General features: G+C 41.5%; 1 protein-coding gene across 1 annotated transcript in view; it reads right to left on the reverse strand.

The window, feature by feature from the left end:
* Positions 1–24,907, reverse strand: part of LOC142378949 (voltage-dependent T-type calcium channel subunit alpha-1I-like) — a 158,818-nt gene that overhangs the window by 93,195 nt on the left and 40,716 nt on the right. The window contains exon 4 of the mRNA XM_075463966.1: positions 17,666–17,825. Coding sequence (XP_075320081.1) covers positions 17,666–17,825 — 160 coding nt within the window. The remainder of the gene's footprint in view (positions 1–17,665; positions 17,826–24,907) is intronic.

Here is a 24,907-nt window from a genome sequence, read left to right on the forward strand (position 1 = left end):
TGAAATTTGCCACCAAAGAAGGTCGCAGAGCTCTCCGACGCAGCATGTCACAAACAGGGGGGGGGGGGGGGGGGGGCTCTGATCCAGGTTTGGATTTGAGTGCCTTGGAGGAGAGGGTGGCTGGCCTGATCGGAGCTACGTCTTTTTTCCTTGAATAACAGAATGCTTACCAAAAGTCAGAATCGCTGAATAAGTTCCTCTCTCCTCCTGAGCGCTCTTGGCTGTGCAGGCTGGTGGTAGGGATCTCTGGGTATGGGGTCCTCTGGATGTACATCTGGAAATGGCACTCCGCATGCAATAATAATATTGCATACCTTAACGGGCGTATATAAGGGTTCCCCCCGCAGCCGAGAGACAGATCCACCTGCCCTTTAGGAGCCCTGTACACCTCTCCATAGTGGCAAGCGTACTATGCGCAGTGTTAAAGCGCCTCTCCTGTACGGCTCATAAGCCACTCATCATTTTCCCGAAAGAAATCCTGCCGGTCCCGGAACACTCTCTCGTGCCTGATTCGCGCGTTCAGGTCCTCTAACAAAGCCAGATCTGCCATCGTTTCGCCATTACCGCGCCGCTAGAATCACCTCTTAAATAGGCGGTTGAATAATGAGCCATCACTCTTCCAATTACGGAGTTGTACTTGTTTAATTTTTTTATTTATTTAATTTGCGTTTATGTTTATATTTATGTTGAAGTCAAATAAAACATGGGCCTTCTTAGAAGTGATAAGTCTGTAATTTTAACCTAGGGATTTGTTGCGACTCATGAGGCACGCACTAGTGACGCTGCTGTTTATGTATGCTATTGCAGTCACCACAAGTCAAAATGGAAAAGTGCGTACATGGCTTCAGACCTGTCGTGGCGATTTCATCTTTCCTGCGCTCACGATGGATTTGATAAATGCCAACCTTTGCGCAGAAAAGAACGTACACACGACCTACGCATGTTTTTCGTCTTACGCAAGTTTGATAAATGAGGGCCATTGTGTGTGGATTGGATCGGAAACATCCGGATGTGAGCAAGGGTTGGGGCAGCGCCATGCCTGAGTCACTTTAAACAGAGTAAGCATTAACTGAGCTGTCGATTAACATTGGGTAGCATTAGTAATACAGCTAGTGTTGATTAGCAATAACTAGCATTGGTTAGCAATCACTAGCATAATTAGCATTAAATAGCATAATTAGCAGTCGATTAGCATAGGTCAACAAGAAAGCTAGGATTGATTAGCAATCATTAGCATTGATTAGCAATAACTAGCATTGACTAGCATAGATTAGCATTCAATTAGCATTGGTCAACAAGGAAGCTAGTATTGATTAGCAATAAGTAGCCTTGTTTAGCAGTAGTTAGCATTGGTTAGCATTATTAGCATTTGTTAAAATTTGTTAGCATTTCGGTAGCCATAATTAGCATTGATCAGAAATACAATTAGCATTGATTAGCAATAGCAATAAGCCATATTGGTTTAAATCTTAATTTGCAATAAGTTAGCATTCATTAATAACGGCTAGGAAGCCAACATTAATGGGCATTGGATAGCAAACAATAGCATTAACAATAAGCTAATAAGTACCTAACTCCAAACTAGGAATCAAAATAGCAACGAGCTCAATTAGCTTAACAGTATCATTGATAATATCCAATCCAATAATTAGCAGCATCTAAGCTAAATTTAGCCGAGCATTAAATTAGCATTGATTAGAGTTAGTTTAATTTAAATTGACTTTCAAAAATTAAAAAAAAAAAAAAAAGGGGGATAATAATAATAAGAATAAAAATAAAATTAGGGAAAATAAATAAGTAAAGAAAAAGTAAAAAGAAGGGAACTAACTAGGTGAAACAATGGATTTAACACCAACAATAACCGTTAGCGCCAGGCACCCAGAACGTTACAAAGATATTCAAAAAGTATCTCAAAAATGGGAAAAAAGAACCAAAAATATGTTCCCACCCTGGCCAAAGGATGGCACTTTCGATGTAGCTGTCTGTGAAGTTATGGAACAAAGAATCAAAGATCACAAATCAAAAAACAAAAGCAAAAAGAGACAGAAAAAGAGGGAGCTTGAATTAGAAATGTTGCACTTCTTTGAAACTGAAGGTCTTCGTTACAGAAGGAATTTGAAGGAGGGCATAGCCAAACTGAAGGGGGAACAGCTGGTAGTGGAGAGGGTCAAGCAGCACGAGTCTGCAGGACTATATCCAACACTGTCAGGGGTGATGAACATTCAAGGAGATTTTGAAATGAAAAATCAGGAAGTACCGTATGTACGCCCTGAACCACAAACAGCGACTTCAAGCCGTCAGGGAGCTCCTGAGCCAGGCGCTGTCGGTGGTTCAGATCAGGGTGCAAGGGGAAACCCCCCACGATATCAGGCATCACCAGATCAAAGACCATCATGTGATCAACTATCACCTTGTATTGAACAGAGAAGTCCAACAGCTTCAACAACAGCACAGGCCTCAGGTTATCAAAAACCACCATCTTTTGTAGAACCTAGGAGTCCAACAGCTTCAGCTTCAGCAACGGCACAGGTCTCAGATCACCAAAAAGCATCAAATCAGGATCGTACCACCACTCCCCTAGTAGAAAAGTCCATAGTACTAGAAAGGAATTTACAAGAAAAATCCTTACTACAAGAAATGCCTCCCAAACATTGTAGTACAGCCAGGAAGACACCCCAGGTTTTAGACTGTTATGCAGAATAGGAGGAGAAACTTGCAGAAGATTCGTATTGGATAGAGCATAATCGTTCCATGGTTGATTTACAGCAAGAGATAAACCAAGCAGAGAAGCAGGTTCTGGAACAGAAACCACCAGGCCAGCAGGGAAAAGGCAGGGACAGGGATTATGATTTAAGATTGCGACCAAATATTCATCCACCACAGAGATATACTGATGCAGGTCAATATCCGATTTTGGTGAATGGGATGCAGGGACAGTATGTGCCGTGGCAGATGCTCGACCTAGCGGGGCTGGTTGCTAGATTGCCGGACATTCACACAGGTGCAAGCAAATGGATAAGAGCTTTTGAACAAGAAACTGTGGGTAAACTGTTGGCTGTGGGAGACATTAAGGCAGTGTGGGCAAGGTGTTTTGGAACTACTACCATGGAGGGCATTTTGAGAATCAGTATGAATGGCTGGATGGTGAGCCATCGAGCAGATGGAACTGGGTTCAATGCACATCGACCTGCATTGTGGGGAGCTCTGCGAGCTGAGTATCCTACGAAAACGGATCCAAAAGCATTAAAGAGCGACACACTGTTGGATACAGATAATCCAGCGGCGTACGTTGCACGCCAGTTGGAAAAATGGAAACAAGAACTGGAACAAGACATTGAACAAAACCCAATGCTCAACTCTGTGTTCAGAGACTCCATTCTAGAGGCTCTGCCCGACTCAGTTCGAGCAAGGCTGGAGGATGTGGTAGAATTGAAAGCAATGACACATGCGGCATTCCGGGATAATGTGGTGCATGCAATTGACAAATACAGGCAAAGTGAACGGAAACGGAATGAGCAGGATAAGAACTTGCAGAGGAAACTCACTCAGATGCAGTTGGGAGGACAAAAGGTAGGAGGCCAGGCCCTGATGACACCGGGGACCACTGAACAGGTACCTCCACCCTTTGCACCCTCCGCACCCTTTCAACCCGTCACACCTTATGCCTACCCGCAACCACCATACACACAACGTGCAGGAGGACAAGGCCAGTATCGACCTTACCGAGGGTTCGGGAGAGGCACAGCCGTAAGAAGAAAGTCCTCGGGAGCATGTTGGGCTTGTGGCGAGTTGGGACACTTTGCTGACAGATGTCCGCGAGCACCAGGAAATCAGAATGTGCGGCAGGACCGTGGCCAGTCCCCGCGGGGTGGATCAAGTGGCCCGGCAGGCCCATGGGTGAGTCCAAACTTTGGTTATTAGGGGTGCCCACAGAGTCCTAAAGGGGAGGGTCAGTTTCCAGTCGTAATAGTGGGCGCTAATGAAGAACCGATGCTGCAGGTTCTAATTGAGGATGAGCCAACTCCAATGTTGGTGGACACTGGAGCCACCTACACTTGTGTAAGTCAACATTATGCCACACACCTCCCCATGTCAAATAAATTTATTGAGACAATAAGATTCTCGGGAATTAAGCAGCTAGTACAAATGACCGCCCCCGTGCGCATCTCCACAGGGGAAAATGAAATCAGGATGCCAATCGGGTTATCTTTTCAGACTCCCCTTAACTTGCTGGGGAGGGACGCTCTGTGCAAACTAAAAATTAAGATTTGGTGTTCCCCGCAAGGCATAATCTTGGATAAAAAAGGTTTGGAGTTTCCAGAGTCAACACAGGCAGACACAGCAAGAATCTATTGGTTGGGAGACATTTCTGAGCCAGTAACAGTGGCTTTGAACAAATGGGAAAAATACATTCAAGTCCAGTGCCCTAAAGCAAGGAAAACCACGCTCGATTATCATTGTACAATGTATTATGATGTTTCAAAAAGTAGAGAGTTCGAAGAGCCATGGGACAAACAAACAGAACACTCTGAGATAAATTTGACAACTCAATACATTATCATTGGAGAACAAGGGGCAGCCATGAATGTGGAATCAAATGCATTTATTTCAAAATGCTACAATGTGCCAGAATCTGCTCCACATGTTACTTTGTTGGTGAATGAGAATTTCAAAGCAAAGGATGTGGGGCCCATGATGAAAACAGCTTTAGGAGTAAAGTGGGAGCGAACAGAGAATCCGTTAATTTTCCAATCACAGGTTGTCACAATGATTAAAATCCTATGCAGCGTATCAGCATTGGGGAAACCGCAGGCTGTTATGGCATTGGCGAACCAATCAGTCCAGACAGCAAAGCAAAGTGAGACACAAAGTGTTGAGAATGATCTGTTGAAAGAAATGATAGCTCATGTCCCAAACCAAGTGTGGTCTAAGAATGAGGCCGATGTTGGTTTGGTGAAATCTGCTAATCCAGTGACAGTAGAATTGAGACCTAATGTTAAACTTCCTAATCGTCCTCAGTATCCACTCAAGCCAGAAGCAGAAGAGGGGGTAAGTGGGACAGTAGAAGGTTTTGTAGGAAAAGGAGTGTTGGTCAAGACAGTCAGTGTGTGTAATACTCCAATATTTCCAGTACTGAAGGCAGACAAATCCAAATACAGGTTAGCACATGACTTGCGCATGATAAACGCGATTGTGGAAGATTGGCCAGCAGAAGTGCCAAATCCATACACACTCCTCACCAACGTGCCTCCTGATGCAAAATGTTTCACAGTAATCGATTTATGTTCTGCATTTTTCAGCGTTCCTCTAGCTGAGGAATCCCAATATTTGTTCGCATTCACATACAGAGTTAAGGAGTACACTTACACCAGACTTCCTCAAGGGTTTAAACACAGCCCTCATGTGTTTAACCAGGTCCTTGGACAGGACCTAGAGGGCCTCGCATTGAACGGTACCCTACTACGCTATGTTGATGATCTCTTGCTATGCTCACCAACACTTGAGGCATGTCATCAGGACTCTATGAAGATTCTTGAGAGGCTGGCAGAGGGAGGGTACAAAGTTTCTAAATCGAAACTGCAGTATTGCCAACCTAAAGTAGATTATCTGGGGAGGGTAATCTCGCAAGGAACTATTGCTATTTCCCCAACACAGTTGGAGGGAGTAAGTAAAGCACCATGTCCAAAAACAATCGAGGAAATGATGATCTTTTTGGGGATGACAGGATTCAGTGCAGATTGGATAGAAGATTATGCAATCAAATGTGCTCCCTTGAGAGGGATCATGAAACAATCCAAAGACCAAAGGTTGAAAGCACCACTTGTGTGGACCAGCGAGGCTAAGTTAGCCTTCGAAAGTTTGAAACAGGATTTGCAAAAAGCACCAACACTGGCAACACCGGACTATGAGAAGCCATTTTTCTTATATGTCTCGAACAGACACAACATGTATGCTTCTTCAGTGCTGATGCAGGAAACATGTTGTGGTCGAAGAAAACAAGCCATTGCTTATTACAGTACAAAATTGGATAATGTTGTACAAGGCTGGCCACCGTGTTATCAAGGGTTGGCCGCAGTGCAGTATGCTTATGAGAAAGCATCCACAATAACAATGGGGTACCCAGTCAACATCCTAACACACCATAACATCTCAGAACTAATAAATCAGGGAAAGTATGTTGTGGCTCAGGCAAGGTGTTTGCAGTTTATGCATTTGTTGACACATCCGGATGTGAGAATACAGAAGTGTACCACATCGAATCCGGCAGATGTCATTCCACTCGAGTTTGAAGGAGAACCACATGAGTGTGTAGCAGAAACTATGAGATATACCAAATTGAGACCTGATTTAGAAGCAACTCCGCTTGGGCAGGCTGATGTCACCTACTTTGTGGATGGTTCATGTTTCAGAGATCATTTGGGTAATCATGCAGGTTTTGCAGTTGTGAAGCAGGAAGGTGGAGACTTTGTGACGGTGAAGGCTGAGAAGTGTGAACAGCCATGTTCGGCACAGTTGGCTGAACTGAAGGCATTAACGGAAGCATGTCGACTGGCGAAAGGTAAGGTTGCAAATGTGTACACAGATTCTGCATATGCTCATGGTATTTGCTATTTGTTTGGAGCATTTTGGAAGCAGAGAGGGTTCAGAAGGGCAGACGGGAGTCCAGTGCGACATGAGGTCCAAGTAAGGGAGCTGATTGCAGCCATGATGCTCCCCGCGGGACTGGCAGTGATAAAGTGTAAGGCACATCCTAAAGGTGACGAAATGGTCAATAAAGGTAATAACGCGGCTGATGAAGCAGCGAAAGTAGCATCAGGATGCCAGCTGGCTGTTTTGGCACCAATGGTGTCACTGGAGCCAGTTGTCACGCCAGGAGACATCATTCTAATGCAACAGGAAGCAGGGGTGGGGGAGCACAATGTCTGGACGCGGAGAGGTGCCACAAAGAACGAGAAGGGATTGTGGAGATCGCATGATGGTCTCCTGGTGGCACCGGTGGCACTGCTGACAATGCTGATCTTGGATGTTCACAGAGTGCATCACTGTGCCAGGGGAGAGGTAGTGAAAAAGGTAAAACAACAAGGATATTGGTCACCATACATGCATGCAATGGTTGATGAAGTGTTGGGTCAATGTAACATCTGTGCACAGAACAATGTGCGAAAGGGTGTGAAGACACCAGTGGGACACATTCCGGTGCCGGAGGGACCCTTTAAGTCATTGGTCATCGACTATGTGGACATGATTAAAACAGTACAAGGTAAAAGGTACATGCTAGTGGTGATTGATCGTTTCAGCCGATGGGTCGAAGCAACTCCATCCAAGGATTTGGGAGCAGAGACGGTCGTGAAGTTTTTGGTAAGAGAGGTGATTCCTCGGTTTGGCATTCCAGCAGAGATTAGCTCAGATAACGGCTCAGCGTTTGTTTAGAAGGTTGCGAAAGGCATTCTGCAGCTGCTGCGAATCAAGCAGCGCTGTGGGGCAGTTTATCACCCACAAAGTCAAGGGATGGTTGAGAGAATCAATGGAACTTTGAAAGTGAAATTGAATAAAATCTGTGCTTCAACTAAGCTAAACTGGGTAGATGCTTTGCCGCTTGCACTAATGAGCTATCGTATGCAGACTCATAGAGTCACGCACCTAACACCGCATGAAATGCTAACGGGTCGACCCATGCCGGCACCTCAGTTGAGAGGTCCATTTAAAGGGCCCCCACTTGAGCAGTTGCAAACAGAGTTGAAAGCTTACATGAGGCAACTGACTGCGATCCATAGAACAATCTATCTACAGGAAAAGTCCAGAGACGTGAGTCTCGAAAAGCCGGTTGAGAGACCAGTGGTGCCGGGCGACCGGGTGTACATCAAAGTATTCCGAAGATAGTGGCACGAGCCAAGACGAGAATGACCGTACGCAGTGGTGCGAGCAACGCCAACAGCAGTTCAAGTGGAAGGTAGCAACACATGGTACCATTTGAATCACTGCACTAAGGTTCGGGCTAAAGGCACAGACGGAGTTAAGTCCGAGGGGAAGGATGAACAAAAGGAAGATGTTAAGATTTCTGACACTGATGAGCATCCAGGTGTGGGTGCTGGCCGAAGGCATGGGCTCAGGAGAGCAAGGCCTGGAGATGTGGGACGGGATCCCGCATCCAGGGGAGGCGGGAAGGGGTCCCGTGAGGAAACCACCCCGCAGGGGAAGTAGCCAGCCTGGGTCAGATGAGTATGATGCAACAATACACACCCACACAGACCATGCCGCACCACAAACTTTGCCAGCAATACACACTAGAGCTAGTCGTGAAGAGGCAGATGTTAAGCTTGAATTTAAGTACGTTGGAATAAACGATGGTGAGGAAGTGTGGATCATGGGTCCGGTGGAGGAGACGACCAAATCACTGCCTCCGGACGCCACGACGAAGGGGCAATCGGACGAGATTAGGTCATCATCGGGCCAGAAAGGAGTTGTTCACAATGGTGGTAAGAATAGAAAGATTTCTCGTGAAAGTCTAGGGGGACTTGATACCATTAGCACGACAGGACGGAATAATCATGTGAATCCTAGAACATATGGAGGGTACATGCACATGAAGAGACAGGGGAACAGTGTAACGGTGGAAGATGGTTTGTGGGGGAAGGCAGCACAGAATATTTGGTATAGATGGGCATGGTACACTACGAGAGAACTGACAGCGACGGAGTGTCTCATATGCGCAGACGATCCAGGGGCGTTGCCTGTTTTTGTTCCAGAGCCACACACCTTCAGGGACTGTGCAGTGGTCCAGCAACGGGAATGCAGAGAAGGTAGGTTTACACCTCAGAAGTATAAATGGTTATTGTTTAAGCTTCCTATGTGTGGGATTGAGTGCAGATTGATGTTTGGGGCAAATAAATTACAGGAATTTTTCAAAAAAGGGAGGGGCCACAAATTGGAGTCGTCCTGTGCTGAATTTAATCTTAGTACAACACAGGAGGGGCCTCCGACTGATTACAGAGTAGATTACGATGGTGAGTTTGAATGCTTTACGAGTGGTGGATTTACTAATGACAGTGGAACTCACGTAGGTAACACTACCGTTAAATGCAATGTCACATGGGTTTTGTCTTGGTTTCCACACGTAAATATGAAACCAATATTTATCAGAACACCTGTGTGGTATGAAAATCCGGTTCCTTTGGATCAAAAATGTGAAGATATAGAAATGACAATTCCGACTCTCTACCTGTTTGGGGATCAGACACATCCAATAGCTGATAGCTACTGGATGTGTGGAGAGGATGTTTTGTTAAATGTTTTACCCAACAGGTGGATAGACCTGTGTGCACTTGTGAGGATGAAAACTTCGGTTGTGTTAGTGTATGACAAGGTAAACGAGTTATTGGGGTTGGATGTGGAAAATGGGAGAGTTAAAAGGTCTAGTGGTGACTACATCATGGATAAGCACGTTTATTTGGATGCAATAGGGCAGCCGAGAGGGATTCCTTTTGAGTTCAAAGCACGCAGTGAGATTGCGGCTGGATTTGAGTCTATTTTGCCGTGGATCACGATTAACAAAAATGTGGAGTGGATTAATTACATATACTACAACCAACAGAGAATTCTTAACTACACGAGTGAAGGACTTGCAGCCTTTGGAGAACAACTACATGAGACGAGTAGGATGGCTTGGCAGAACAGACAGGCTGTGGATTGGATATTAGCGGAGAAAGGAGGCGTGTGCCAGATGGTTGGGGAAAAATGTTGTACATTTATACCCGGGAACACTGCAGCTGATGGTACGTTTACAACGGCCATGAAGAAGATCAGGGAGCTGAAAGAGGAGCTGAAGAGTAATGCTGGTGGCAGTGAAGGGTGGTGGACTGGTCTGGATGCGATTTTGGGAGATTGGGGAAGGCGGGAATGGCTATATTGTCAATATTCATAATGGTCGCCCTATTGGTGTGTTGCATTATACCCATTCTGAGAAGGTGGTTGCTGCAAGTTATGTTCAAACGGAGTATGGAACAAACCAGGAGGCAGATGACCATGCGAGACCAGGTCTGAGGACCAACGCATGGGAGAGCGGGCCAACGAATGAAGGTTACCAACGGACGGTTCACATGATTCTTTCCTCGAATGTGGAACCAAGTTTAGTCTGACAGGGAGAAGAGATGCTGAAGATCTCTTTGATTGGGAGTGATGTACTGGCGACCTCTCCTCCCAGAGTTAGCTTAGCAGTTCCAGATCCAGCGGGACGGATGTTCGGCCAGGAGCAGACGACCCCAGAGTACGGGAGATGGGACGGGACTGGAAGAGCTGCATTACATTGCTTTTTATTACTTTTGTTGTGTGATAATCCATAATTTTATGTATTGTACTTGGTACAAAACTGTGATTAATTGGTTGGATGTTGGTGTATTCATTCTATGTTTATTATCAATCAAAACTGATCACTGATATGTCCATTGCAAATTGTGTCAGTCAACTGTTCGGAGTGCGACCTTTGGTAAAGTGGTCGGTCGCCAAGTGGGGTGGGGCCGTAGGAGAGTTTTCCCAAGATAAGAACATGAGTTACGAAAGCAGCAGTCGGTGGGTTTTTCGCTCCTATGCACTGCAAACAGTGGACAAGTGTGATGGTAATGTTTGTTAAAATTTGTGTTATTGTTGAATTCGTTTAATCGTTGAATGTGATTCGGGTGCGTATATATGTTCCTTTTCATTTATTCAAAAATGTTCCCGTTAATTGAGATTGTAGGATTATTAGAATAATTTAGTGTTGATTATGTTAATTAATTATTAATTAACTATGTGGGATGATTTTCTTTCATTTTAGATTAGTTCTTTATTAAATCACTGATAAGTGATTTCAGGGGGGAATATGTGGGAGCGTGACCAGGTCATGACATGGCCTAATTACATCGTGTGCCTTATTGTGCGGCTCATATGAATATGGGTAAAGGGTAGAATGCGTGTTTTTGATTACAGCAGAAGCTCGGCGCCGCCGAGAAAGATTGTGGCCCGGATAACGCATGCATGTTATGATTTAGACCGGTATAAAGTTGGTTCGCAAGATGGACCTGGCGGACATGTTGTAACATTCTGTATGCATATTTGCTGTGACAGTTTGTTCAATAAACTCCCCAATGGACTGCTGACCGACGCGTGATTCGACTCCTTTTCTCCACAACACATACTATCAACCACATCAAACAAGTCTAAAGTAACAGCATACAGGGGCGTGGCCAGGAAGTTTTATCACACAACCACTGACTATGAAGATACCCTTTTTACAATTCCACAGGGGATTCTACCTGGCTTTTTTGTCCTGCTTGAACTCTTGTGAGTACTCTGTAGTTCAGTAGATTGTGAACCTTATTTAACACTTAGCATTGTTTGTAAGTTGTCTTTCTCAACTCTTCATTCTTGAGAGTGCAGCTGATGAAGTACAATTAGCATTTCCTACCTGCAACAAATGTAAACCAAATCAGTAAAAACGCTATTTGTGTTTTTATTTCAAAAGGTAATAACTTAAACAGTAAGCAACTCATTTGTTGACCACCAATCAAAAATTAATTTTGCTAATGTATAGTATTTGAATTATTCAGAAGATTCAGTATTCAGTGTACATCTATGACTATATGATTCCCATTGCATATTCTTGAGATTTTCCTCTGATCTCACATAATTTACCAACTGCAAAGTTGACAAAATATTCTCATAGAAGATAAATTACAATATTGGCTCATCAATTAGCAGAGATTACATCAGGTTTCATGAGAACCTATCATTACTACTAAGAGAAATGTCAAACAGCCCTCCTTTCATTACTATTCTTAGCTCTCAACTTAGCACTCTCATTTAATATATTAGACCAGCAAATCTCTGGTTTCTATGGCAATTTATGTATTCGGGTTAACTTCATATGTGTTGGGAAGATGGAGCCTGCATTACTGTTGTTTGTGTGCATGACCAGACCTGTGTTCCTAAACACGATTTCCTTGGGACCACCTGTGATTCTTACCATTTTGACTGTGACTCTCATTGCTAACCAGAGCTCTGGAAACTGTGAGTAAAGATAAGAAAAAAATGAAGCAGTCCACCCACCTCTTTTACTTTTGTTCTCATCGCGCACACCAACACCAAGTCCCCATTTCGAGAGGCGTCTGGCTGCAGACCTGCACTGTCAGGACCCTTAGTTGGAGACATGCACTGTGACGTCACCTGCACTGTGAGGACCCGAAGCGACAAGCGAGGAGCATGTATTTTTCGTTCCCCATTTGAACTGTGGAGACGACGAGGTGAGTAAAAGTCGAGTGAAAACAACTTTCTTTCATATGAAGAAACAGAAACAGTCTTTATTCACTGGAACGTTACGTTGCACACTATATCTAAAGTTATATTAATTTTAAAGAATCAGGGCTTTTTTTAAACTTTTGGCTAGTCTTCAGCGTTGTTATCGTATCAATAGTGCTCACTTAAATGTGCCATTTTTCGTATCGATAGTGCTGACTTGTTTAATTTTGTTTGACTATTACGACATTATTTGTCTCTTACAGATGCATATTTCAATAACTATATACTGTAAAGTTATATTAATTTTAAAGAATCAGGTTTTTTTACTTTTGGCTAGTCTTTAGCGTTGTTATCATATCGATAGTGCTCACTTAAATGCGCCATTTATATATATATATATATATATAATTTAATTTTACTTATTACGACATTATTTGTCTCTTACAGATGCATATTTCAATAACAACCGCCGGCACTACGCCCAAAATCGAACGCTGCACGTCATGTTGCAAACTGTTTCACTGCCCTCTGTGCCTACGATTTGAACCAGCAAAATTGTCCAAGCTGCAGAGCCACTTAGGCACATACAAAAGGTGGCATTTTATTTAAAGGTAAGCATAATGTATTTGTCTGTTTGTTTGTACTCATAAGTATTAGCCAACGCTACTAACTTCTGGCAGGTTGTGGTTTGGTTTGTAAAAGGGTAAAAGGAAAATGAAGGGAATGTAGGTTGCAGTGAAGAACATCTGACACCTCCCTTTCTGTCTTTTAGAAACCTATCCCAGTCACTAAGTCCTGGCAACTGGACAGAGAAAACTGGACTACAAATTCAGGTAAGAGTATAAAGTATGTATAATGCATGTATTCATATTAATAGTTGAGTACTCAGGAAGAAGAGCAGCAGGCAGAGTTCTCCAAGAGAGCCAGACTTGCTGATGTGGACACACCAGTGGAAGGCGTAAGCTTTTGCACAGTATCTATTGGTCAGATACTGTTGATGTGGCAGCTATAGTACAGACATCTTTCTTTCTGTCTTTTCCATAGGACTCGGTTGAAGATCGCATTCTTCAAAATTGCAGACATGCAGCAGAGTGGGCTGAGGCCAACAAACCACTGTTGTCTGCCAGAGTGGACCTGCCTGACGTTCTGGGCATGGGGGAAGAGGAACAGGCAGAGGCTGCTCTACAGTATGGGAGGTTGTGGAATGAAGAACTGGACGAGGATGAAAGAGAAGCGATCCTGGAGCCTTTCAAAATGATATTTCACAATATTAACGACATGTTGATATTTTGTGAACAGGTAGTCGACAAAAACAAAGATTTTTTGTCATATTGTGAATGTTTGACTGAATAAACACTACAGAACATTTGATCATGTTGTGACTTGGTGTGCTTTTTATGTTTTCTCATTGATCCCTTAATAATTTGACTTGGATTATACTGTAGATATCAAGAGTTAGGGTACTATTTAGTGGTACTAAGGTGTTCCAGCAGCCCTCTCTCTCTCTCTCTCTATCTCTTACTTTTTCTCTCTCTCTCTGCCCCATTTTCTTGTATGCTTATGTGTTTGTCTATGCGTCAACTATCTAGTGTCATTTCTGTATATGTGTGGGAAAAAAAAAAAAGTTTATAAGGTGGTATGTTGAAATATAATGGAAAATAACTGTAGTCGTGTATGGGCATACACTGTGAACTGGAGGAAGAGAAAGAAGAAAGGGAAAAAATATATATATATATATTTTGATGATGATGATGAAATTGTATATGTTGTACAACTCTACCAATAAACAAAGTAACAAAAAAAAAAAGAACATAATTGGCATAGACATAGAACCAAACATGAAATTTATGGTGGTTAAGGATAAAAATACAGAATAATACAACAGAAAAACTAATTGAAACAAATATATATATAAAGAGCAGTGCGATAAAGTTAAAATGAAATGATAATGAAATAGCAGTGACTTACTCTATAGTACACAATAAAATGTACAGTATAGGCCTATGGCATCTTGTGAGATGTTGGCTTATGAAAATGAGCCTAAGAGAAAATGTGTGCAGTGACCAAACAAAAGTTTACAATACAAATAAAAACAATAGACCGGGAATTGATAGATTTTATGTCGTACTGTTAACTAATTAATTCATTTGTGAGGACCTCTTGAAAAATATAGCGTTTAAAATCGTTTAAAAATACGTGCTTCCGATACACACGCTTTTATTTTGAAAGGCTTCGAATCAACTTCCGGTCCTCACAGTGCAGGTGACGGTCTGCAACAGGGTCCTGACAGTGCAGGTCTGCAGCCAGACTCTCTTGGCCCATTTCTGTGTGTTACTAAGCCAACATTCAGCGACAACAGTCTAGCTCGTTATCAGATTGGACACATGAGGTGTGTACGTCTATTCAATTGTGATTATGTTCACCAGCAGACAGACATCAGTCATTTCACACCTGAGAAGATGTTGGACACTTGTCAGTAGAGGCACCATCCAGAGATATTATAGATATCATACCTTGTACTGTATTTTTGTTCTTGGAAACTATGTGGTCTGATGTACAGCTGCCGCATTGTTCATAACAGGAGGAAAGAACAAAAAAAAAATGCATGTTTTACTGACACTAGATGACACTACTGAATTTAACTCAAAGGGTTTTAGGGTTAGGGCAACCCATGACAGCTTTCCCTCTACAATCTCCAACTCATCTATGACATGGTTGCTATGGTGATGGCCTTCCCCATAGCTGCTAATAAGATCATTATTTTCTTTCTAGACTTGGCAATGCAAACTGTCATCCAGCTCAAACCCCCACCCAGCAAAACCAGCCTAATCAAATGCCCTCGACTAATAATTTGGTGTCCACAGGCGCTGGCACGCCACAGCGGTGGAAACTGTACAAACCACACCTGTTAAATTTCCATCTCTTCATTATGACTTGCCATTTGCTTAAGTGGTTACCACGGAAAATAATACAATTGATTTAATTTATGACTGATATGTGATCATTACTTTACATGTAATATCTTATCTTCTTTCAATGTAAAGAACTGAAATCGCCCTACTGTCGCCAATACAACCGAATACTGAATAAAAGGGAGTTGTAACTAGAACACATTAACATGCTCACTTTATGTTTGCTCCACAGATTTTCCTAGAGATAAACCACAATTGTTTGAAAAAATAATTAAGAGTAGGAGAAAAGGATGTGGTGTTCACTTAGCGCACTTCCATTTTTTTTCAATTCTAAAATAACCAGTAGTTTACCCCAGATAACATGAACTGAATAATGGTTGAACATTAACTCGGAGCAATTTCTCTGAGGAAACTTGAGGAAATCACCAATCGCTTGGAAACTCAACACAACTAGGTCATTTTAAGTAATTGCATACGGTATCCTATTATCAGTACCAAATTACATCGTGCTTTCTAGAGCATTACCTACAACAAGTTTAGAAAGTCACAAACCAATCAAATAAGATGTTGCCGCCAAACAGACAAAACGACATGAAGGACGTTTAAAATGAATAATCCTACTGTATTTTATATTGCATTACACTGCTGACCTATGATGTTATCTTTTATTGGAACAAATACTGCAAATACAAAGTTTATGTGTAATTTTGATCAATTAAAGCTGTAGTCTGCAAGATTTGTTGTTGTCATACGTAAAGTCCTACTTTTTGGCATTTTAAGAGTTTACATGATCTATCAGAACGCTTGAAGTTGAAAACGGTGACCTCCGTAGTCGCAAAATGCAAGAAATGCTTATTTTTTAACCGAAAAATAAAAAGTTATTCAACTTCCTGTCCCGCCCCTTCAAAACACATGAGAAAAAGAGTTGCAGACTGCAGCTTTAAGCAGTTTTATTGCTTGCGTAGTGACTATTACAGCTCGACAACGAAATATTATAAAGCTTGATCCCAAACAGGGATTTCATTTCAGGACTACGACTAAGGTGTAGTTGATAAATTGCCTATGCAGGGACTGATTTAATCATTAACATAATCACTGTGACTGAATGCAAGTGTGTCTTTTCTATTGATAAATGTCATGGCTTCTCATGCACTCCAGAAAAGTGAATGCAGATAAGACAGGCTTTGTCTGTTGGAAGGAAATGTAATGAAATAATATGTAGGCTATTGATTAAAATTTGGCTACTCATACCTCAAAGAGCTCAACAGCACAACTGCACCCAAAAGAAAGTTCACAACAGAATATAAAATCTGCAGATGTCTCCAACCATGGCAAATTTTAAGTGGATCAGTAGCTATTATAAGGGAGGCATAAAGAAAGGTAAGCTAAATGTAAAAAAAAAAATATTGACAGCAAACATAAGTATTGATTTCTTACCTCAATGCAATCAATATAAAATGTATTGTGACAGCAATGTTACAATGAATGTCTGTAACACTGATTGTCATAAATCATCCTGGATTTCAGTTAGCTCACTTCCTGTATTAACTTTAGGATGATATTCTCCTACTGTCCACTTTTTTTGCTTGTAATGCTTGTTGACGTTACAGGATTTGAAACCTTAGGAATCATAAGATCGCACAGATAAAAAGCTTCGCTGAAAAATCTTTTGTCAAAAATGTACCATAATCAATGGGTGAAAAAGTCGGTAGCCAGGTGCGTGAATGGGACTTTCTCCTCTCCTTATATTGATGTGTTCACTTGGTGAATCATGACACATCATGTTGTATTAACTTGCTTTTGACAACTTTTTTTTTTTTCAGATCATATTCAACTCTTTCTCCACTCTGAAAGCAAATGACAGATAGGCTAATTCTGTCATTACCTATTCCATTTCTTTTTTTGTTTGGCCTTTTTTTTAACAACACAAAAACTGAAAATCCCTACAGCTGGAAAAATAATGCTTACTTTGATCTGACATAGGTTAAAAAAAGGTGTCAGCTCTTAATTAAGTGGCAGACTTGATTTTGAGTTAATTATATTGGCTTTGTGTAAATCTTGGCGATTGCACAACGAGGTCAGTCTCATTATATGACCACTTGAGAGACTGAAGCATGAGGGAGCCTTCATCTCCCTCTCTCTATGGTGATATCAGTAAATTGAGGAGATGATGTGATTAATCTTCACACTGAGCGAGGGCAGGTAATGAGAGAAAATGTGACAGATATCCATGCACAAGCATGCTGACACACAGGTCTGTAAAGGCACATCTTCATGCTAAAATGTACATTTTGATATTTGAATATTTACTTTTTTAAGCTACAACTAGTGTATGTATCACTGTAGCAGTTTTAGACACACAGAGGTGAGAATATGTGGACAGGACGTGCACAGAGACAGACTGACATGCCACTGATTCTTGAGCTTCACCATGTCTCATACTCTTTTTCACACACTGACACAGAGACCAGGCGGTGACTCACAGCGTGAAGTTCTCCTCTGAGTAGCAACGGTTCCTCAGAAGCCCCGCCCATAGCTGCACCCCAATGATACCAAAGATGAAGAAGACGAAGAAGCAGAGCAGGAGGACGTTACCAAGCATGGGCAGAGTGTCGAGCAGCAGGTTCACCAGGATACGCATGCCTGCAGGGAGACACAGAAAAACAGTCACATAGTTTTAAAGGGATAGTTCGCCTCTTTTGACATGAAGCTATTTGACATCCCATATTAGCCATATCATTTATGAACATTTTCTTACCCCTCGCTGCGTCCTGTGAGCCGAGTTCCAGCCTCGTTTTGGCGTTGACGAAGGTAGTCCGGCTAGCCCCAGCCAACTAGCTGGACTACCTTCGTCAACGCCAAAACTCGGCTGGAACTCGGCTCACAGGACGCAGCAGGGCTGGTAAGAAAATGTTCACAAATGATATTGCTAATATGGGATGTCATACAGCTTCATGTCAAAATAGGCGAACTAACCCTTTAACTTCACACTGGAGTTAAGTTGATCTTGAACCTTAAACTAGGCAGTGGATAGTGCTGTGTATGTGCAGCCATAAAGCTCTTCTCTTTTTTTTGGTCTATTTTTATGAGTCTTTGAGAGGAACTGAATATGTGGGTAGTGAGTGTCACACCGCGCTGAGGTCAAGTGGGTTTTTTGTCTCGTCTCCATGTCATGTCTCGTCACTTCCTGTTTTATTTTGAAAGATTAACTCCCCTCTCGTTTCAGGTCACTTGCCCTTCCTCTTCCTGTTCCCACGTTAACCCTGTGTGTATAAGAGTTGACGTCTCCCCTTGTCTTGTGCCAGTGTGTCGTATCTGTTGTCCCCAACGTGCTTCACTCTCGCCTTCGTATAACCTGAGTCCATGTTCCATGCTATAGTTCTGACCTCGCTAAGAGAGTTTTGTTTTCTGGATAACTTTTGTAATCATAGCCTTGTTAAAGAGCAGTTTAAGTTTGATAGTGTATTGGTTTTTTCCTCCGAGTGGAGTGATCTTTTGTTTCAAGTAAAGTTTTATACTCTAGTACCTCCTATTTTTACAGGAGAGGTTTTTTGTTTTCCTCCGCAGCAGGAGTGATTATTAGTTTAAATTTCAAAGTTTCAAAGTCTTTGTTTTTTTTCTCCTCAGTGGAGTGATTATTATTTTTATAACTTTTCATAGATATACTTCTCTCATTTTGGGAGAAGTATACATTATTATTGATAACTTATATATAGTCCTTTTTGTTCTCTTGGAGAGTTTTTGGACAACCTTGTTCCTCCTAAATAAAGCTTCGGAATAACATCACCTGCTCCTGTGTCCTGCATTTCTCTGGGTGTGACAGTGAGCTGTAAATACCTGCGTTTGATCCTCAAATTAAATTTACCATAGCATCCTCTCGAGTCTGAACCAAAAGTGCACTTGTGGAGCTGTTCTTAGATTTATAGTCTTATCCATCCCAAGTGAAAAATCTTGGGTGGACCTTTTGGCAAGTTGTGGAAAGCCTGGTCACCAGAGAAAGTGTTTCTATCTTACATTTCTAGAAACCATTTCAACATTTATGAGCCATGTCTCCAGTTTTTATAAATAGTGCAGCTGTGGAGTGGCTGTAGCTCAAAGAGCAAGTGTGGTCTTCCAGCTCAAAGGTCAGTGGTTTGATTCCCAGCTTCCCCAGACCTCATATCCAAGTGTCCTCAGACAAGACACTGAATCCTCACTTTCCTCTGATGCGTACATATGTGTGTGATAGGGAACAAGCACTGCAAGTAAGACGTGCTGTGAGCGTGTGTGTGAATGGTTGGATTTGGCTTACAACGTAAAAAGCTTTCAGTGGTCAGCTAGATTAGTAAAGCACTGTATAATTGCAGTGCATTTACCATATAATTTTAACAGCCAAATGAGCACAATGTCACTCTAAAACAGAGGTTTTCCAAGAAATTTTTACATCAAAAAATAACTTTTTACAAACTTTTTTTACACCCTTTAATAGGTAGTTTTGCTGGCTGGACCTTGCTAAGCAGTGAGTGAGGGCAAAATTCAAAACAAAGAAAAACAATGTAAATTCTTGAACTGTGATGTCCAGGGAGAAGTGAGGTCTTTGGCTAGAGTTGAACTCAGGTTTCCCACATCAAGAACTGACATTTATTACCTCAATCACTGTCCCTGCTTGTTAAGGCCATACATTTCAGTCATTTCTCGAGATCTGCCATGACAACTTTCATCTCTTGAGACAAAGGTGATAACCAAGATGGGGTATCAATATTTAAATCCAACAAAATTCTATTGTTGTTTGCTTAAATTATTTGTACAGTCAGACGGTGAAGACCAGAGGTCCGTTTCACGTAGCAGGTTTAGTGAAAACTCTGAGTTTATTAACCCTGAAATGAGGGAAACCCTGAGTTTTCCGTTTCACAAAGGGAGGTAACTCAACCCCGAGAAAGAGGGGTAACTTTAGCCTGTTTGACAAAGAGAGGTAACTTAACCTCACGGTCAGTTACCGGAGTAACAGACTCTCTGAACCTGTCCTGGTCGGGACCAGGTTTTATTCAACAAACCTCGAGTTTCTCTCTGTCTCCGCCCTCTTTCAGCCACACACGCCATTTGATTTCCTCATTCATTCAGTCAGCAGAGCGAGTTCTTCTACTTCTATAAGTACATTAGGCACAGTAGGAGATGACTTTTTTCACGAACATGTCCTTTTGACAACGATCCCGTGGATGAAGGTGCAGCATAATTGCGCAGAGAAATAAATATTCGTCGGAGATGGTTAGCAGACCGCGCACAGATTTTTGCATTTACAGACAATTATCTTTTTGAGCGGCACCATCAGAATGTGTTGGGACAAAAGAAAAAAAAGACATAAAAGACAAATAAATATTTGAATGAATAGGCTTAAAAAAAGATGTATATAGGCCTATTATATTTTATAAAGACACTTGTGTCTTGGGGGTGGACTCCCTCCAGGAACTCCCTCAGCCACTGGCCTTCCGTTAGAGGTGGTGGTGCTGGGCACCACCCGTTTTACGGGCATCTACCTTCTTTCTGTTGGCTCAGTAGAAGTCTGTGTTAGTTTAAACAGGCTTAATTATTTAACAGAACATGATAGAGATGATGACTCTAAATTGTCCTTCAGAGTGACTGTGAGTGTGCATGGTTGTTTGTCTCGTTTGTCTCTATGTGGCCCTGTGATGGACTGGCGGCCTGTCCAGGGTGTACCCCGCCTCTTGCCCATTGACCGCTGGGATAGGCTCCAGCCCCCCCCCGCGACCCGACTGACGGATTCAGCGGTATAGATAATGGATGGATGGATGGTATAGATGAGAAGACATAGTTTATGTGTGTGAAAACAGCATTATGTTGGGAATAAAATAACTGCACAGTCAAATAGCCACTTAATATTTATTTTACAGTGTAAAACATGATCAAAATGAGGTACCTCCATGCCGAGGTCTCACCTGTTTGAACAATGTTTTTATATTTCATCTTAAACTGCTGCCAAGAGCGCTTCTCCCCTGCGGGATTGCACCTAAATGAAATAAATGAATGGGCTACCATTCAAGCAGTTTCCCTATAATATTATTGTGATTGCAAAGGACTACAGTGCACAGTGAAAATGAGTACACCCCTGTTGAAAAGTAACATTTTGAACAATATTTTAATACACACACAAGTTATTCCCAAAACGTGCATAGAGTAAGTTTAATACAACATCTGTTCAGCTTACAACAGAAAACAAAGGTCAACAATATAACTTAGATGACATATTTGTCCATTTTTGTGAAATTATGCTGGTGCAAAAGTGAGTACACCCCTATGTTAAACTCCCTGAGAATGGGCCGTGTTGGCCCGAAATGTCATGAAATGAAAAGGCATTAAAAGGGAGGTCATCGTTGTGCGTCAGATCACAGGACATGGTTCCAGCAATCCATATCCTTAGTTTGTTTGTCTCTGATGAGACAATGATAAACAAATTTGCTTTAGATGGTGTCAAGCATGTGTGGTGGTAAAAAGTGATTTGTACAAAGAAAAGTGTCCCATGCTTAAAGTCAAGCATAGTAGTGGGAGTGACATGGTTTGGGGCTGTATGGATGCCATCAACAGTAGGAAGCTGAATTTCACCAAAAGAAACATGCTTGTCAACATGTACTGTGACTACTGAAGCAGATCATGATACTCTCCATAGGATTTCAGTCAAATCTCACACACGTCTCTTTTAGCCTGGTGCAGACTCAAAATGTAAAATTTCAATGTAAGGCAAGGATGAAACGCACAACGATGACCTCCCTTTTAATGCCTTTTCATTTCATGACATTTCGGGCCAACACGGCCCATTCTCAGGGAGTTTAACATAGGGGTGTACTCACTTTTGCACCAGCATAATTTCACAAAAATGGACAAATATGTCATCTAAGTTATATTATTGACCTTTCTTTTCTGTTGTAAGCTGAACAGATGTTGTATTAAACTTACTCTATGCACGTTTTGGGAATAACTTGTGTGTGTATTAAAATATTGTTCAAAATGTTACTTTTCAACAGGGGTGTACTCATTTTCACTGTGCACTGTACATTTAAACTTACACTTTTGCTGCTGCAACGGTGTTGCACTTATTTCTAAAAACGTATTGAAACTCGTCGTATGAGCACATTAAGATTTCCAATTCGAGGTTGGTGAAAAACGTAGCCCCTCCTCTTCCCCGTTGCCATGGTGACTCGTCGAATCGGGGCTCCATTGATGCTGGCTTTTTAAAGTTGTGGTGCACGCGCAAAACTCAAGGTGAACCTACTCAGAGTTGATTAACCTCACTCAAATCAGCGTTTCTGGAACCGAAAACTCAGGGTTTTCTATCTCAGAGTAGATCAACTCAGAGATCAGGAATAGACTCAGAGTTGGTTGAACCTGCTTTGTGAAACGGACCCCAGTTGAGTGCATAAACATGCATAAACATAAACATAAGATAAACATAAGATCAGACAACAACAGCAGCATTTATGTTGCTCTTTGAAAGATTTATTACTAGTGGCAGAACATTTGCTCCAAGCCAGAATCTGACTTTAATGGACAATGCTTTGTTCCATCTTTCATGAACAGTGACCGAACAGTCCAGAAAACACAACAAAACCACAATTCAAGGGATGTCCTTTGAAGTGTGTCCATTGATTAATCAGGTTGTGATCTGGGCAGTTTGGAAGGTTCAGTTTCAGAAACGACATTGAAGTGCTTGATTCATATCAAATTACCATCTTCATAAATGCAAAAGTCTGTTCGCCGCAGAGCTTTTCTTACCTTTTATAGCTCTTTGTGTAAGGCTTGAGTATTAATACAATGTGCTGTTTTAAATGTAAAATGCTACAAGAAACAAAAGAGTCTTGAGGGCCCACTTTTGGAAAAAATGAAAAAAAATAAAATACACAAGGACACATCTGTGAACACAATACTATCATACTTTAAGGATCTAAATATTTTGGCTTTCTCTTATTCAGAATTATTTTCAAGTTTTTCATTATTTTCCTCAGGCTGAACTTAAACAAATTACAGTCTATTTCCATATAAACCATCGTATTATCATAATTAGCCAATAAATCACGAATCTCCATCCTTATTATGATCCAATGGCCCATTACTTTAGCTCAGTTCTCTACAAGGCCTTAAATTCGACCTGTAAAAGAGATTTTTGCAGAGTTTTGCTGTCTAATCAGGGATAACAGAGCAGCGATTCCATGGACCTCCTTTCGGGGATCTTACTAAATGTTCCAATGACTTCCAAATGTTTCATTTTGAAGAAGCAGAGGACAGAGGTACTTAAATCAGCCTTTAAAGAGAAAGTTTCCATGAATTTCCATGGAAAATATTTCTCATGAGAAATATACAGTAAATCCCACTTTGAAGGAGATTTTCATTTTGTTGGCTAAAAAAAATCTTCTTCCTCTTACATCCTCTTGGTATAAACGCACCACATAACCTTTGGTGAACACAATGCATGGCTGAGATTGCTTTTCTTAATGTTAATAATTCATGAATCTTTGGTTGTGAGCTAGATAAAAAAAAATAAAATGTTTGCCCTAAGAGCCAGTCAGAGAAACATCTTTATAGAAAGAAATCTATGAAATAATCTTTTTTTTGGGCATCTCTGTGTATAACTTAGTTTTGGCCCCACTGTGAATATTGCCTTACCAAACGTGCTAAATACCTGTTAAATCAAATGAACTGATGTGAATCTAACAAAATGTCCCTAAGCTAAACTGCAGTGGAAGTCTAACGCAGGCAGTATTGGTGCCAGGTATTAAATACCAGAGCACTTGATTTCCTTTGAGAATGTTGAAACACACATCTCACTCTGGTAAAGTCTGTTTGAAGTCAGTAGCAGCTTACAGCGATGGAGTATCAAACAAGACACCCTAATGGGAAAATTCAACAATTTATCAACAGTTGTTTACAAGCAATATACCAAAGAAGCACCATAAATGCTATAAAGGTACAAGGAAAAAATAACGTAGAAAAAAGCCAAGATGAGCAGATGAAACAACAGTTTATGACTGTTCATCACTCAAACATTAGCCTATCAAGTTTAACATTTACTTTGATATTAAAATATTCAAAATGGTCCCATTTAAAAAGTCAAATGAAAATCTCTTTCTTGTGAAAATATTATTAGTTTGGCTATTTGATTTGAAGTTTTGACTGAACGTATAAGCGGATGCTTCTTTTAAATAAAATGCAACTTTAATCATTAGAAACATTCACAGTTGTCTATGGGAGCAGCCACAGATGGATGGAGAGAAACATTTGGAGCAAAAAAAAAAATGAGGAAAGTTCAAACTAGATTAGAAGAGGGAGTAAACAGTATGCAAATGAAAATAAGGCGACAGAGAGAGAATGTGCTGATGACCGTTACCTTGGCTGCTAATACACTGTCTCCCAAAGGGGCTTTAGGTAATGCAGAAAACAGACCCAAGCCTTTAAGCTGTGACCAGTGGGAGCCAGACGTGAATAATTTCCATTAGCACCATTAACTGACTCACTACACACATCCTCAGATGAGAGTGTGTGCAGTCACTTGGTCATTCTGAGATGAGATTTTGTGGCTTCGGCTTTGGAGCTGAGTTGGAGTTGGAGTGTGTGTATTTGAAGGTACATCGTCAGTGGGCAGACTTGTGACCAATCCGATCAAAGTTCAGCATCAGGCTCCAACGATGTCATTCACAGATTGAATATTGGACTTACGTCAGTGATTCATGTCCAGATCC

The sequence above is a fragment of the Odontesthes bonariensis genome, chromosome 4, assembly GCF_027942865.1.
Source record: "Odontesthes bonariensis isolate fOdoBon6 chromosome 4, fOdoBon6.hap1, whole genome shotgun sequence".
Taxonomy (NCBI): domain Eukaryota; kingdom Metazoa; phylum Chordata; class Actinopteri; order Atheriniformes; family Atherinopsidae; genus Odontesthes; species Odontesthes bonariensis.